The following is an 18960-nucleotide window of genomic DNA, read 5'->3' as shown; positions in this document are numbered from 1 at the left end:
AACTCTTTATACTAAAACATCTCACAGACAATAAAATTGCAATGTGGACTCTTGATTAAATGATAGTATTCTATGTATGTGATTCTTGCTAATTTTATACTATGGCAATGAAAAATATGTCCGTGTACTTATGAAATATGCAGTAAAGTCTTAAGGATTAAAAGGGGAAGATGGTTCAAACATGTGTACACATAGAATGAGAGAGAGACAGAGAGAAAAATGAAAAGCAAAAGTGGCGAAGAGTAAACAATTCATGAATTTGGGTAAAAATTTGAAATAGTTTCCTAGGGCTGGTATAACAAACAGCCACAACCTTGGTGGGTTAAAGCAACAGAAATTTATTTTCTCACAGTTCTGAAGGCCAGGAGCATAAAATCAAGGTGTCAGCAGGGACAAGTTCCCTCCAAGTGGCTGTAAAGGAGAATTCTTTCTTTACCTCTTCCAGCTTCTGGTGGCTGTCATCATTCCTTGACTATGGCGGCAAAATTCTGATCTGTTTCTGTTTTCTCTTTGTCTCCTCCTCATCTCTGTGAATCTGTCTATCTCTTTCAAATCTTCCTTGACTTTCTCTTACAAAGATACCTGTCATTGGATTTAGGGTGCATCCTAAAGCAGGATGATCTCCTCATCTCAAGATCCTTAATTTAGTTACATCTGTAAAACCCCTTTTTCCAAATAAGCTAACATTACTAGGTTCCAGGGATTAGACCTGGATGTATATTTCAGGGGTCTATCATTCAACCTACCACATGGGGTATAAAGGAATTCTTTGCACAATTCTTGCAACTTTTCCATAAATTTAAATTTATGTAGAAGTAAAATATTAAAGAATAAAAAAAAAAGGATTACATTGTCAAATGCTATAATTAAAGATCATAGCATCTGACAAGCCCACTTTCTTTTAAAGATAAACCTTAAAAATATGTACAAACATATCAAATAGGAATAAGGTATTTTGTGAATTTGTGCTTCATCCTCATTTACTGTTTGAAGTCAGTGGAGATTATGTGATGTCAAAACTCTCTTCTATGTTGTCTGGTCTCTCAAACTTTTGCTTTAATCTTTTTAGAACGTTTAAGATATCAAAGGTCACTTTTATTTCAAAAGAAAGAACCATGTTCCCAATTTTACTATCTTTGCAGGAAGACTAACTGAGACTTTCTATGATGTTAATTGCCACAAGATGACTACTTTTTCTCAGACAGTAGAGTCTCAAACACTCCCCCCAAATATTTGTTTAATCTGTGATTAGTTTTTTAAAAATGTATATTGATCTTAAGTTACCCCTTTAATAAAAATTCCTTGAGCAGTCATTCTGCCCTAAATTTGATTGTTATCTAAGTATTGAATTAAAGTGACCTCATGTAGTATCTTCATTATGTGAAATGATAAATGAATAAAGTCAATCAAGTAAGTCTATACCAAATGATCTATTCCATTGAAGCTACTGCAGAAAAAAACATGACACATGTGCATGCAAACACACACACACACACACATATGAAACAATTTTAATCTTATCCTTGGAAAAAAGAGTAGTAACAGAAAAAGGATAGAAGGCAAAATGATTTACTAGCTATAGTTATTAGCTACTTAACAATTGTGATTGGTCACTATAATCTAGAAATGCTTCTTGAGGCTTGTTGATTGTGTTTTTCAGCATTCTAACCCAGTGTCTAGCACACTGTTTATGTTAAATAAATATTGCCTGTAAAATATATATTGAGTGATTTAATTAATTCACACAATGATCAAACATAGTCAAGCATAAATGTATAGAAGTTAAATGAAATAGTCATAAGGATGATGGAGCTTCTAATTAAATGTGTGTATATATATGTGTGTGTGTGTGTATACATACATATGATGCTATTTTCAAGGACAACCTTTAAGAATTGTGGAGTCACAGACCCTAAAGCTGAAAGCAAACTCAGGTGGCCATCTGATTCTATGGCTTTCTTCAAGAGACAAGCAATTATTATCCTCATGATCTATGAAGCCACATTTTCTTTAGCATGTGACAGCTAAGGTGATGCTGATCAAAAAATATTGCTCTTCATTCTTAAACAATTTCACATGCACATAGATGTTTAACAAGCACTTTTTCAGAGCTGTTATGAGAAAACAGTAGCAGCCTTGGTCTGGAGGAGTAATTTATGACAGCCAGGTAAATGGTGTCCAAGATCACCTTGATCACATTAGCCATGCAGTAGCCCTACCCCTCATTGCCATCTTTCTTTAACCCTGTTGACAAGTGTGATAAAAAAAAAAATAATAATAAGGACATAATCAGTCCTACTTTAGCTGCTTACCCCGTTTCTTCCTCTGGTACCTGCTGCCTCAGATTATCTGTCAATAAATTAACAGAGGAGGGACTAGATGAAAAAGCAGAGGAGTGAGTGAGTGAGTGTTAGAGAAGTGCAGCTAATAGAAGGCCTTGTGTCCATTGCTCTCCTCCCTGACCTTCCTTCCCTTTGGTTCATTAACTAGAAATGTGGAAAGGTGAGGGAGATGAATTTAACTTGTTCTGACATTAGTTAGAGACAAAGAGTTGTTGTAACTTCACTAGTATTTCTGCTCCAGAGAGAGGTAATTGGAAAACGTGTTGTGTGGTTAGGTGTTGTAGTAAAAAATAAAAGAATGATCGAGGAGAACAGTGGAATCAAATTATAAGCATAAAGGCAAGTTCGCTGAAGTTTTTAGCCACTTACAAAATTGAGAGATACTATCAGGACTGTGCAAACACATTGTTCTGATTAATTTTCCTGAGGTGAAATATGAAAATATTTATAAAATTGAGAATTCTGCCATGAATAAAATTTTCTCTGTGATATAATGAACTAAAATAAGCCATAACTTGTGTCTATCTCAAACGAAACTATAAAAATGTTTAAATAATAAAGAACTGAACAAAAAGATTTTATTTAACTGTGAGAATAAAAAGAATCTGATTTAGGGCATTACTCTTGAGTTGCTTGTAATGTTGAAGCAACATTACTTCAATGAACAAAGTAAAGACTAACTTAAATTAGAGGGTTTTATATTTGTTTTTTTAAATATTGTTATAGAAATTACATTTTATTACCCTTTATTTAGACCACATTTCATTTATAAAAAGCTAATTTTTCAATATGAAGATAAAAGGTGTCCAAGGCCAAAAGAATTAGACATTTAGTCTGAATGGTACTAAATAATTGAGTTATTCAGTAGAAAGAATATATTTGATTCCAGTTTTTTGGTTTGTTTTTTTTTTTTTTTGGTTGTGCAATGAAAGATTTTAATTGTGCATTCTTTTGTAGGCTTTTTAAAAAATATATTTGAACAAATCATTGATATAAAGGAAGGGTTAATCAAGAAAGAAACATACTGATAAAAAAGAATTTCTCTTCTATGAAGTTCTAGAAAGATTCTATTGTCAATTCAAACAGAAAAAACTAAAATGAGATAATTGGGAAGGTGCCCATAAAGTCAGCCTGAATATATTATCACAACTATATATGAGATAATATTTGTTTTAAAAAGATTCTATGGCACTGTAAACTCAGTCTCATTAGAGACTGCATTTAAAAGGCTTATAAAGTTACTCATTAATGTTATCTTGTTGTATCTCCACAGCTTTTTCATTAAAGAAAATTCAGCAGAAAGCATTTTCTCCTGATAGCAGGAACCAATTTGCAATAAATGTTCTGGAAACCACTAGGGAAGCCATTACTGAGGTCTAATAAAAACAGACAAGCGTAACTTGTTCTATATTTTTGTTTCAATCACATACAGATGAGACCCCGCTCTCCACACCAACTGCAAGAGACAGCCTTGACAAACTTTCTCTGACTGGACACGGACAACCACTACCTCCAGGTTTTCCATCTCCTTTTCTGTTTCCTGATGGATTGTCTTCCATAGAGACCCTTCTGACTAACATACAGGTAGGCCTTTTTGCAATCTGGAAGAAAGGAACATGAAGACCCAGTCATAGATTTTTCCCAAATTCATACTATTCCAACTTAATCCATTCATGAGATTGACTGAATCAAAGTATCGAACTTTTTCTAGCAAGTGAAGATTTTAAACTTGCTACACTAACCTAATTGGTTTAGAAATACTCAGATATGTATATTAAGTCTTAATAAAAACTTAGGTGAAAATGACTTGGGCATTTAAAATATCATTTTGCCTAAATGTTCTCCTTATTGCCGACTAATGAGAAGAATCTAAATGTTTAAGTTTGCCTGATTTACTAAATGACAGCACACCAGTTCTAATAAATATTTAGTTATTTTTAAACTGCTGGCCTTCCAGTGAGGAAATGATATGTTTAGTCATTTAAAATATGTCTAATATAAAAGAATCCAAAAAAATCTCTCCTTTTATAAATAAGTCTGTTTCAGTTAATAGGGTTTCTTCAAAGAATAGACTTCAAAAACCATACAAAACTTGCCACGGATTTCCTATGTAGTCCTCAGGATGTATATTTTACGTACAGTACATTATGAATCAAAAATACTTACAGTTAACAATAACATAGAACATGGAGCCAAAATAATAAGAGTGTCTGAGATAAAAGAAAGCATAATTTTCTTGCCCACACATGAAGTGATCATGTGGACCCCAGATGGAGAGTTTAGCCATTTACTTCTCTATGTTTGAAGTAGCTAGTAGTAAGAATTTGCTTGTAGATACTGCACTGGTAATTTATTTTTAAATTTTTACTCTAGCAGTCCATCCTTAGTGATATTTTTCTGTACACATTTTCTACCATATCAAACTTTCTCCCAGTAGAAATGTAATTAATTTTATTTACCTCTCCAAGGACATAACAGAAGGTCTTTAATGTAACATATCTTCTCATCTATTAATATGGCATTTTTAATACTAATGTAATTAGAGTCTCCAGAACTGTATTCAACTTTAATGTTTTATATCTCAGTAATTGAAATAAATCATCGATCTAGCCTAAACTTAATCAAGGCCAAACAGTTGATTATATTTTAAAGTAAACATAAGACTTTCTTTTTTCTAAATTTAACCCATAATACTGTTTTCTAAGAGGTAGAATTTTTAATAAATTTCTCTTTGTTAAATTAAATGCTTTCAGGAAATATCCCTCAAGATTTCTGAATTTATACTGTAAAAAGGGAAATTTATTTTCTTAAGTATACAACTCCATCTGAAGCAAAAAAATAAATAAATAAATAAATAAATAAGGCATTTACTTAAACTCCTCCATCCAGTTGTATGTATCTTCACTAACTAAAACCTTTTTAACCAGAAAAGTGGTAATTTAATTTGTTTCAGCAGAGAAAACATTTCTGTGTTTCATCAGTGTAAAACCAGCTTGCTCACCTAAGGAGCAGCTTTACTCAAGGAATCTTTTATTCTATGTGAATACCACATCTCGAAGACAAATACTTCACCCACCCACTCCAGACTAGTATTACCTGGAATAGAAATTATATGTACAGCACTTCAGACTGTAGTTATTTGTTAAGAAAAAAAAAAGAAGGAAAAAAAAACCCGGTTTTATAATGTACAGATTTAGATGTTATTTATTTTATTGAAGGTATCGCTAGATTTAATGTAGTCTTTTTCTAACTTTCAACCAGCTTTGAAGACATATTTTAGCAAAAGTTAATATAAGATGACAGTCAACAAAAACTAAATTATTTCTAATCCAAAATCATAGAGATAAGGGACTGATAAACTTAGAACACCTAAAATAAGAATACTTCATTAAAAATAAATTATGCTATACACTTTAGTCTTCATATGTGTATATGTGTATATAGATGTATTACATACCTGTATATATAATGCATGTATAATATTATACATATTATGTATAAATACACACACAAGTATATGTGCATGCACACATGTGTACATAAGGTTAAATAAACAATGATTAAAAATCTTACTGAGTTCTATTCAGTTATATATGTTTATATATCTACACATACAACACATACATACATATATACAATTACACATATGCACATATACATACATACTGGATTTATGGTCAGTCAGTAATGGTTTTATATCATTTTACAAAAGGTCATAGATGCTAGCTTTTTTATTATTGCCACATTTATTGAGTTATAGTAACATCCTAGGAATGGTATAGAATGTTTAAACAGTCATGGCCCTGGCTTATGGGGTATACAATATAAATGTGTTTGCTGTCCAAATTCTAATTTGGATAATTACATTCTGCCTACCTCAATTTGCTCTCCAATTTCAATTATATGCAGTAGGTTCTCTGCTTTCTATTTCAAAACGATAATATACATTTATGTGGTAAGTTTGAAGTTCCATATTTTCTTTGGAGGTATTTTATCAGGACGGCAATGAACAAGAGCTGAAAGTGTTTAATTTTTCAAATCATAAAAATCCATGTCTGAAATTAAACATTTATTATGCATATTTACCATTTTAATTAAACTCAATGCACCAGGTTATATTTAAATGGAATGTACATAAAATCAACCATTTCTTAGAATTAATGACCAAAAAATATCCTTCAAAATAATGTGTTTCGGGACTGTTTATAGTCAATAATTTAATTTCATGATATTCTATAATTTAATAATTCTCAATTTTAAAATTTGTAATAGATACTATAGATGTTGCTTCCATCATACATCATAAAATTGAATTTTCATAAATATTATGTTTTTGTGCTTTAAGAGAGGACCTGTAGAATGATATTGTATACTAATGTACTAGTATTTTAAATATATTATATCAAGTATAGAAAAACTCTCTATTTCTCTTTCTATATATAGTATATATAGATATGTGCATGTATGTGTATATATAAATAAATAAATTGGGGTACCAGATTTTTATTAACTCTCTTGAAATTTGAGTGTTTTAGAAATTAATAATGAATAATGATGTCTAAAGTATAGCAATTTCACATTAATAAGTGATATGATACATTCCAGATTTTGCTTTTCAGGGTTTTTAAGATTTTATTTTATATGAAATTTCATTTTTTTCAATGTGAAAATTTTTTCATGTGACTTCCTTATTCAAATATGTCTGTGGAAAACTGCCTGTTACCTTTAGGTGAGGAAACTAGAAATTTAGTGTCAATCTATCTGGAGCATCAGATCCCACATTAGATCACGTTAAGTGTTCAGTCCCATAAGACTGCCTCTCACCTCCAGAATGTAGCCTGTGCTTCTGACTGAGGTTCCAACACCCCACTTATTGGGTGCAGTTAATTTGCTAGAGCAACTCACAGAACTCAGGAAAACATTTTACATTCTGGATTCCCAGTTTATTATAAAAAGATATGATTCGGATGTGACACCTAGATGCGATACCTTCTAATACTGACTACTATTTGAACACACTTGAAGGAGAATTTTACCTACTATTCTTAATCTGAGCTTTCATGCTACAAATCGTAGCTAGAGTCTATTTGTATGTGGAATTGAGAACAAGTAATTATATTGTTTATCTTATTACAGGAAGTATTTTAAATGGCTTATAATATTAAAATAAGAATAAGTAAATAAGTAAAAAGTAGAAATATAAAATAAGGGTAGAGAATATAAAATTTAATTGGGGATGAGGTTAGCATTGAAGGTATACTCCATAAAGGGATATATTATAGGAGTTTGGTTCACTATATTTTGTCTATACGGAAGAATTAAACAATCAAGAAAGACCCAAAACGGATGTTAATACCACAATAAATGGCAGTCCTAGATTGATTCACTATGGTCTAATAAATAAACATAATCCAACTGTGGTATTTAAGAAGTGTGTTCTACTTCTCTATTTGAGGAAAGAAAATGAAAAAGAATTTGTCTTAGTACTAAAATAAATACTCTGATCTTCCAGTTTTTACATTTTGATCTCATGGCCAATAATGTTAAATTTTATACATTTTAAAGTTTTTTATTTACATTATTAACACATAATTTTAATTACAATAGAGTTAGACAAAAGAATTAGGAGGAAACTTCAAAAAGATAAAACAACAGAATAGGACAATGGCTTCAAAATATGAGTAGGCTAATCATATTTTTAATCATAATTATATATCTTCTCTCTTTTGTTACCATTACCAACTTGTGAAAAGAGATCATTAAAAAACAGTATAATATATCCAATATTTTAAGATAGTTCACTAAGATGAAGAGAATAGCATTCTCTTAAAAATCAAAAGTATATGCCATATTTGTCATTTATAGCATAAATATTCTACTGAAACACAACTTCACTTCTGACATTTCTGGTCATGAAATGTCTGGTATTTTTTTCTCACACCAAGATACCAGCTGAGTACCTACAGTTTAACTTGATTCTGACAGTATCTACCTGGAGAATCAGATCCCACATTAGATCAGGTTAAAGGTTGAGTCCCACAAAACTGCCTCTCACCCTCACTTCAGATGCCAATTACAAGTCCAGGTCGTAACCTGTGTTTCTGACTGACAGCTATAAATCAGAAGTTCCGACAACTCACTTCTTGGGTTCAATTAATTTGGTGGAGCAACTCACAGAACTCATGAAAACATTCTAAATTCTGGGTTCTCAGTTTATTATAAAAGGATATAATTCAGAAACAGCCAGATAGAAGAGATGCACAGAGGAAGGTGTATAGGAAGGGGGGCCGGGCTTCTGTGCCCACTCTGGGGCTGCCATCCACCAAGCACCTTCATGTCCTGATCAACCCAGAAACTTTCTGAACCCTGTCCTTTTGAGTTTTTATGGAGGTTTCATATGATTGATTAAATCATTTCTCACTGGTGATTAATTCAACCTCTAGCCCTCTATGGAGGTCCAGAGGATGGAGCTGAAAGCTCCAAGTTTCTAGTCACAGAGTTGGTTCTTCAGACCACCAGCTTCTATCCTTAGGGGCTTTCCAAAAGTCACCTTATTAACTTAAGTCTCTAGGCTTATTATGAATAACAAAAGACACCCACTTTACCTTTATGTTCTTATCACTTAGGAATGCCACCCATTGTAGGATTCCAGTTCCAGCACCAAGATGAAAACCAAATATATATTCCTTATTATAAACAGTCTCTGTGATAATTAAGTACCATTACTATATTACATGAATCTTCTTTGTAACCTTACCCAGTGGATTTTATTGTTTTCCCCATTTTATAGATGAGAAAGTAGAGTCAGATAAGCCAGTTGATCGAAGTCACACAATGATGTTGATGTCGGGATTTAAACATAGGCAGGCTAATTGCAGAGCCTATGTTGCCATATTGTCATACAGATCATATGAATCACAAGATGGATTTATATTTGAAAGGGTTTTTGACAGAGAGTTGGTCATTCATCCACTTTGAAAAACAGTAATAACCAAAACACTAAACCAAGTGTAGCTGTATATTTTGTTACAAGAACTTTTTGGGAAAATGTATCCGTTAATACCGTCACATCATATTTTTTCTTTTTACAAAAGTTCCTGGTTTCAAGGGACACCATTTCTTCCTATCTCGGAAGAAAACATCAAAAGATAAAAGGTTGCATACACCCTGGAGTTCTGATCTAGGCTTGGTGAAGTTACTGGTTTGGGATTTTGCACAAATTACCTGATCCTCCTGGATCTTGGTTTTCTCATCTTTAAAAAGTTTTTGTTAGGTGATCACTAAAATGCCCTTCAGCTAGAGTATTTACTCTTGTTAGAAGCAATACATTATTGAGCACAAATTTTGTAACATGAGTTTCAATGATGCTCAAGGAACCTCACTTATCTAATTCTGAAATAAATTTGTCTAAAATACAAACATGGACCAAGTAAGCTTTTCCCCTGCAATCTGACTAACATTTAAGTAATGTTCCTTTCATATCAGTATTACTTTAAGTCTTCTTATACAAGCAGAAATTTGTACTTTCTAAGCTGTAGAAATAGTTGGAACATTGTTAAATCAATCATAGTTCCCCTTTTTAAAAAAATACATATAGACTCAGTGTCTTGAAAATAATGAAAATAATTTAATGTTCAAGGTAGATAATTTTAGAAAATGAGAATATTTGTATTATGTATATATTTGTATATATTGTATTATGACAACCATTATGCCTCACTTCTGGAAAAGAAATTTGAGGCCAAACAACCATTGTCTCTTATAATTGTCATAGAGTAATTGCCTCAGAATAAGTGCCATAGAGTAAGTTTAAAATTTATTTCTTTAGAATTATCATTGTCCAACTTCAATATCATAAGAACTGACCTCCCCTTGGTGAAAAATTCATGTTTTAAACCTTGTGTTTTTTACTGTAACTCACATTGTCATACAGAATTTTGCTCGATACTGCATGTCCACGTGAGACCCAGCATTTAGCATGACCTTTTGCAAGTGCTCTACCTGGAAAATTTACAAAACTAATACAAATCTGAAAGTACGATTACCACCAATAGTTAAAATGGTGTCCTAATGATTTGTAGATGTTATGAGCACTACATGCTATTGCTTTTCCCAGCCTCCTGCTGTACTGAAATTTAATCGGTTTTCTGTATTTTTTTGCAGCAGAGCTGTCATGGGCAATAACATATTTTTGCATATGCATCAGTTTGGCTCTAGTGCAGATTTTTGTTCACACTGGACTCCTACTGATGTGCACTGATTTAAAGTCTAAAACTGAAACTTAATTTTATACAGCTTATAAGTAGTCCCTAGAGGGTATTGGATCCTAAAAGCTAATATTTTTCAGATATAATCAGCAGGAATAGGTAATGTATTACCATTAGCAGCATTAGCAGCAACTGTAACAAAAGGAAAGAGTAAACAAATGCTCTTAGCAACTTCATACTTTGCAACAAATATTAATATAAAATAACACAAATTAGGGTTATAGTTTAATGTTATTCAACATGTTTATTCATAATGATTGTTTCATATTTAAAGAACACCAAAATATTGTGTTTTGTCAGCCAAGGACAATAATAGTTTAATAGTAATTTATTTTAAACAGCTACTGATAATACAACCAATCAACACATTAAGTGGTGCCAACATTGGCATCTTGCTAAATAATCTCTAGACATTGCACAGAGAGTACATCTTTCAAAGATAAGTCAACAAGAGCAATCAGAGCAGAAAATTAGAATTTGGTATCTTAGAATTAAAATACAGCTAAACTAAAGTTTTAATTGGGGTGATCTAAAAGGGCACTTGATGTAATGATCTCTTTCATTTGTTACTAATTGTTTGTTCCTGATGAAGAAAAAACACACACAGGAATGTTACTGAATTGAGTGAGGATGGCAGTTTCCTTAGCAGCTATGTTTTATTGTTAAAAACAAAAGATTAGGGAGGGGCACACCGCTGGGTAAAACTCCTCCAGCTTGTTTCATATCACAAGAATTAATCCAGGGAATTCAGGGTCAGGTCTAACAAACATGAAATAATTTATATGTGCATGAGAAGAGAATAAAAATGGCTTACGACAATGCTACATTTGTGGGCTGAACCAAGGGTACATCTCTTTTGTGCTAACAAGTCAAGCTGCAGTTGAAATTGTTGATTCAAACTGCTTATGTTGTCTCCTGCAAAGGAGTCACATCCTGGGGAGTATCTGCAAATAGCACCAACTTCCATTTCATTTATAATTTCAATTGAAAATTTCAGTCTCTAATGTTCACAGACCAAAGCAACATATCTTTTACTTCAGAAGAGCATTTTGTATTCCTGAGTTGATAAGGATAGAAATTTAAGCTCTTATTTTTACTAATAATTTTACTGATAATTTTCTAAAGCATCCTAGGAGAGAAATGCATACAGAATCCTCGTGTGTGTTTTATATAGTCTCGTAATTTCATTTTTAAGAATCTCAGAATACTACTAAATTTAAAAAAATACAGGAAATCCAATTATATATATGAAAGATGCCATGATCAATTGTATAAATAAACTTTGCCTTTGCCATATGCTCTTGAATTATTACACTGACAAATAGTCCCCTAAGAGTTAGTTATTTGCTATCATAATAATTTTGAATTGAATTTTTAAAAATAATGCACTATTAAGCCATTAAGTTTTAGATTCCTTACATATATTATATATCTCAAGAAAAATCTACCAGTATTATAATTTTTATTCAAGAAATTTTTAAAATTTACTATGTGGTGGGCACTCTTTGGGTCCTGGGGACATAGTACCAAATGAGAGAAAATGTCCCTGCCTCACAGAGCTTCCATTTTAGTGTAGGAAACACAACATAAAGCAGTAAACAAATAAACATATGACAGTATTACAAAATAATAAATGCTATGAATAATTTTAAGGAGGGAATAACAAGGTTGGTTTGGAGGGCTATTCCAGATAGGATGGTAAGAGAGATCCTTTCTTGAGTGGTGACTAAACAAAGGTGACATGAAATGAGGGCATGAGGCATATACAAATTGGGAGAGAAAGCATTCAGGAGGATAACAGAAAGAGTAAAGTCCCTAATGCAGAAACAAATTGATGGCTTGAGAAATGTAAAGAAGTCCACTGTGTCTAGTATAATCTAGGTAGGGCATGTTGGCATATGAGCTCCACGAGATTGGTGAGTACTGCCAGGATTATTTGGGGTATCATAAACCATGTCAGATAATTAGTTGTGAAAGAGATTCAGTCTAATTTTCAACTTAGTTCTTATTTTTTAGACACGCTTATGTGCTGCCCTCATTTAGCTTTAGATTTAGATATTCTAATTAGGGGCAGCTGAACCTGATGCCAAAAATATTTGTCTTCCTAAAATATTTTAATTAGATTTGGAAATTTTGTGCTTTCATTATAGTTCTTTGTCCTAGTGCGTACAAAATGAATGCACAAGAATGAAAGAATTTGATATGTGGTTTCTTCTCTTTTAAAATACTTTTAAGTAATGAATGAAATGTGCTTCATAACAAAATATTACAATTCCGAATGCCTTCTTTGTACAGGGCCTCTTGAAAGTTGCCATAGATAATGCCAGAGCTCAAGAAAAACAGGTCCAACTGGAAAAAACAGAGCTGAAGATGGATTTTTTAAGGGAACGAGAGCTAAGGGAAACACTTGAGAAGCAGTTGGCTATGGAACAAAAAAATAGAGGTATTTTCAAACTTTCAAATAAGTTTAATACTTCATGTAAAATACTTAATATAACAATACTATGATTGGTGATTTACTATGGACCTGTGCTTTTTGTTTTTACTTGTAGTTAAAATTCAGAGCAGGATTTAAGTCCAAGGCTCATTGTATTTCTTAATCTCCAAACTACATAGTTTCTCTTCTGTTCTAACCTAAAGATATTGAAGTATATCCAATATTGCTTATAAAATATAATGGATTTATAATTTTAAGATAGAATTAGCTCTGATAGGATGACAACTATAAAGAAAAATTTTATATTCATTCACGATTTTATATTCATTCACAATTTTGAAAAACAAGTGTTAAAGTCATAAAGCTAAAATAGAAAATACTAATTATTCAAGCAAAGAAAGCTTAGTAAGATATTTATCAACTGAAACTGAAGACTGATGAATATCTGAATGACCAAAGTTGAGAGTTTGTATATTTTTTTTTCTGAGTGCCTCATTTTCATGGAACAAGGTCAAGTACACACTAGAGTAGAAACCAATATGAATTTTTATTAGGTAAAAACAATGGTATCAATCTATTAGTTGCTTATTTTAACACCTTACAGTGTATATATAGATAATTTTGAAGGTCATTTATATTTGTGTTTATTTTATGTATAGAATTGAAAAGTGTTTTCTATACAGCCAATTTCCCCTTGCCTCAACTATAAGATTCTCCTATGTATTTAGAAGGAAAGCTCCTTTTGTCTCATTTAATAAGTATCCAATATATAATATTCCACATATTCTCCTTTGATATGTTTGACATGGTCATTTATAAATCATTGTTTCTTTTTTGCTTTTAAAACTGGAAGGATTTAGTAATATTTTTTATTAGTTACTATAAGGAAATAACTAGTAGGTTCCTGGGATGAGGTCGATTTGGAAAGCTGTCATCCCAGGCATATAGCACAGTTCTAAACAGTGTGACTTCACATAGATCTAGATACTAAAATAATCAAAATAAGGTAATCACTGATAATGATATATGTTCTATCTGAATAGTGAAATTTGGTGAAAGAGTTCATTATATGGAACTATCTTCCATGAAATAGCCGTGTCTTGATTTTCTTATTACCTGGAAAATTCTTTTTTTTTTTCTTTTTTTAACAAAATTCAAAGTCGGACCCTTGAATTCCTAAAGTAAAGCTTTTGGTTACTTGAGAGACCTTCAGAATTTTATTGGTTCAAACCTGTTGGGAGGATTTACATTCTGTTTTATTTCTTTAACCACTAGAGGGCAAAACAATTCACAAACCACCCCATGAACCTCCAGTTTAATTAATTATGAACAATAAATTAAAGGTAATAACTGTCAATAATTATCTATTATGAGTGCATCTATTGAAGCAGTGTATTATCCTGAAGAGAGAACTTGGCAATCCCATTTGGTTCAATCGCATAGGAGGAAACAGCAAGTGGTCAATGGCAAGGCACTGGGTATTGAGCATTTAGTGCCGTGGGAATATACAATACAAATAAATAATTCAGAATTTACTGTTTCTTTTCAAAGAGACTTATAAAAAGTCATCTTTGGAAAAGAAAGTAGACAAGTAATTTTGTTAAAATAAGCCTATGGTTTTCACTATTAAAATAAAGAAATTAGCATTTATTTGAAATCAGTTTTGTTTTTTCTCTAAGACTATAGCCAATGTACATTTGATTAGAAAAAAGTTTCTGTTAATATATGATAGTAACAATATACTCAACAAGTTAATGGTCTGCCATCTTAACAATATTAATAATTATAAAAATGGAATGAAATGGAAATTAGAAATTGAGGCTAAAAATTTTTCTTGAACTCTTTCTTACCTTATTTTATATTTGGACTAAATACTATGTTAAATTAAAATGTTGTTCTTTAATCTGTAGTAAGAAATCAAATAGTAAACTTGGAATGATTACTCCTATGACTAACTCTACCAGAAGGATTTTCTCATACTGATTCTGTCACATTCAAGTCCACAATGTTTATCAATCAAAAAAATATTTCCAAGAAAAACATTTGAATGCTTCCCATATGCTGATTGGTTGCCTTATATATATATTGTAAAAGTTAAAACAATTATCATACTGAAAATATACTTAACATACATTTATGAAGAACATATATTTATTATTTATTGATTACATATTGTATACAAATATTTAAATTGTCCTGTAGGAAAAAAATGGATCATAATCAACTTTTTGGATCATAATCTACTTTTTAATATAATATCACATTATTGTTAGTAGTAGCATATTATTATTAGCAGTGAGATTTCATATTCTACCAGATTCCTGAAGAACAAAAATAAAACCTTCTTCAAATGTATTAGTATATATAAATTTCCTATAAGAAAATTAATATCTCTGAGTAAATTATAATAGCTTCATCTAAAATATTTCTGCTTATATCTGTTAACAATGATTAAGAATATTTAGCTTGTCATATACAATAATATTTATAATATTTTTTTAAAATTTCAGGAAAGAATTATTAAAAATTTAGATGGCGTAACATTGTTTTATAAAACATTTATAGGGGAATACTCCATTTGCTACTCAAAATTGGTGCTTTGTAAAGAGAGAGGAGGATACTTATAAAGGTTTGCACTATTCTAACTACTCTGCACTGTTCTGATTCAAGGGCAGAGACTAAGCCACAACATTCATTTAATTAGGCTTCCTTTATCAGTGAATTCAAATATTTACTAAAATTAGTTTCCCATTAAATCTGTCTCTACATATGACAATTAAAGACATTCTTATAATGTAATATAGTTCAAGGCTAAATAATATTTGACCTCCTTGGATATTTTACTGGGATTTATTTTAGGTAAAGGTGGTGTTTTTGGAACTTTCTCCAGCAGGAAAAAAATATAAGCAAGATAGAACTTTTATAAGTTTAAACATTGCAAAACTTTTAGAAAAAATAATGTACACTCTTTTCTAGCCATAGTTCAAAAGAGGCTAAAGAAGGAGAAGAAGGCAAAGAGAAAATTGCAGGAAGCACTTGAATTTGAGACAAAACGACGTGAGCAAGCAGAACAAACACTAAAACAGGCAGCTTCAACAGATAGTCTCAGGGTCTTAAATGGTAAGAGAGTGTATCTTTATGCATGGCTAACTAACTTCCATTTTGAATACTCAAATGCAATTTAGACATGTGTTTCTGGTTTTGTATATTTCTCTGTCTTGTCATTTATTAAAACGTGCTTGTAGCTGACAGCATGGTGCAAAGAATAATCACGTATATTGAGGGAAATGTATTCTACCGTTTCTTACTTAACTTCAGTATCTGAGATTTGACATTGCTTCTCTGTCTAAACAAATCTATCTGTACCGAATCAAAGTAAAATATTCATCTGAGAACTTCCTAAACCCCAACCTATTTTATGAACGATTTCTCATTATCTTTTCAAATTTTTTGATAATCCTTATGGTTATAGTCTTTGTTCAACCTTTAAAAGGTGACAGAGACTTATGTGAGTTTAATTCAGCACCAGAGTAACAGGTTACTCTTTCTTAAAGGACAACAGGAATCAAATGAAATATGTGTCACTCTTACCTTTCTGTGCTTTTAGACTCTCTGACCCCAGAGATAGAAGCTGACCGCAGTGGCGGCAGAACAGATGCTGAAAGGACAATACAAGGTAGGAATTTGCAAAAGGCTATAAATCTAGATCTTGCTATATGAGTTTTCCTCAGCTTTAGCCTGCTATTCAAGCATGTAGCCTACCATCTGGGCCACATCAAAACAAGTTCAAACAAGGTCAAGTTCATCTTGCTTGTTTATATGAGTGAATTCATTTTGTGCTGATAGATTTTCTTTAAATTAACAGGTCATTTCTGTTTATACAATGCAATTAAAAAGGAATAATTAATTTTAAACAATGTATGATTTAATCTTGGACACACTAAATGTGTTTTATTGAATGCTTGAAGCTCAGTCTGCAGAAAAGGTTTATAAGTTCTATTCTATAGAAATAAAATCATGGGCTAATCAAGTAGGTAGTCTTAAAAATTTGAAAATTTCCTGTTTTGTGACTACTGCAAAATACCTGCAAAATAGACTAGTTGAATGTTAACAATAAATAAGATTGTTTAGTTTACGTGGATTTTCCAAAAGTTCGGTATGCCATTATACAAATTATAAAAGCACAAATCTGCTTAACAAAATTATAAATAGAATATTGAAAGGAGTTCTGTTGTACACTCAGAAGAGAAAGACCACACTATGAAAAAAGGACAAAATCAGAAGGTGGCATTTATAGTCTAACATCTATTCTAAACAATAAACTCAGTAGAACATCATGAATACCAAACAGTAAAAAGAGCATTTGTTTTCTGTTTTAAATGAAGATGATTCTTCAAAAGGAAGCCTAAAATGATTAACTACTATAATCCTCACAATTGCTTTTTTTGCATTTTAAGCTCAATCATTTTGGGGGTGCTGTTTGACATAAATTGTGTTACTTAATCAGCTCCAAATGTCATTGTAGTTTAGTGTAAAGGAAGTATATTTTTGTAAAGTATCATATATGCAATAAGTAAATATCAGAAACTTGAAACATTCCTAGAGAATATTTTTGTCTATTTTTGTTTTACCTGAGACTACAATAATTAATTGTCTTACTCCTAAGCTTGAACCATATGTTTTTACAAGACATCTTTAGAAATATACAAGATTAATGCAACTGTAGATAGAGAAAAGATTTCATTTTTTTAGATTCTTATGGATTTCAGCAAAATTATATATCTTTGTGTGTATATAATATTATTAAAATCGTAAGATTTCTGTTGCATCTCTTAAAAATTGCATACAGATGTTAAAAAATTATTAATATCAAAGCCAGTCCTATTTTTCAAGGCTGATGATCTCAATAAGGCCAATGGAAATATCGGCCCTGGTTTGTGTGATCAAGGGCTCCTCATGTACTAATTTAGCTAATGTCCAAAGTGGTCTAAGCAAGCACATGAATCTCCAGGCAGATGTGATAAATAAGGTGGTCATAACTCAATCTAAGAAAAAATTATAGATAATATATTCCTACAGACAAATGGTAGATTTGTCATTAATAGTAGTAAGAAGCATTTAGGCAATGATTAAACATTTTTGCCTAATTGAAATAATCTATATTTCATGATTTTGCTATCAGAAATATTTTGGTCATCAATGAGCAATAGCATTTACATGTGAATTTTTAAAATTCACATATATTCAAATATACACTTTAATATGGATAAGTCTTACTATACGAGATTGAAATATTTTCAATTCTCAATTTCTGTTGTGATTCTCTTACTCTGAAGAAAATTTTTAATCATAAATTGCCTTCTTTTTGCTATCCAGACAGCTACCAGCTGAGTAATAAAGAAAACCCACTCAAACAACTATAAAGGAACAAAACATTTGAACGATGATTATACATAGTAACTTAAAGCCAGATTAAAATGATTATTAGATTATTTTTTGCTTTGGTTTATTATAATATGAGATCTTTATTCATTTCATTCATTTATTCTGCCTGTCAATTAAAAAGATGTGTTCCTCAAGTCTAATGTGAATAATCAGTTATATTCTGCTTTTTATATAGTTATGTTTGGATTTAATGGTTTTGTTATGTTATTCAATGTAATACAGTTAGTTTTCAATAGAACACTAAATAATATTCATGATTTTAATTAGATAATATGATTTTTTTTCTCAAATGCCATTTTAAAAAGCACTGTAAGTGAATCTGTGTTTCTGTGTATTAATGGCTAAAAATTTATTTCATCAGCAGTTGAAATACCCAAGACTTTTACAATACCAGAGCAAGGAGATCATCTTTTGCTACTGTAACTCCACTAAATAAGCTTGTTTAACCCTTTGAAGCTGTTTTTTTTTT

General features: G+C 31.2%; 1 protein-coding gene across 1 annotated transcript in view; it reads left to right on the top strand.

Annotated features, from left to right (window-relative positions):
* The window catches only part of DACH1 (dachshund family transcription factor 1), a 383360-nt gene that overhangs the window by 333588 nt on the left and 30812 nt on the right, over positions 1-18960 (top strand). Inside the window, 4 exon segments of the mRNA XM_039886825.1 lie at positions 3775-3926; positions 12905-13052; positions 16023-16166; positions 16654-16722. Coding sequence (XP_039742759.1) covers positions 3775-3926; positions 12905-13052; positions 16023-16166; positions 16654-16722 — 513 coding nt within the window.

Source organism: Pteropus medius, unplaced genomic scaffold (genome assembly GCF_902729225.1).
Source record: "Pteropus medius unplaced genomic scaffold, Ma_sr-lr_union100, whole genome shotgun sequence".
Lineage (NCBI taxonomy): Eukaryota > Metazoa > Chordata > Mammalia > Chiroptera > Pteropodidae > Pteropus > Pteropus medius.
This window is presented reverse-complemented; position numbering and strand designations above follow the sequence as displayed.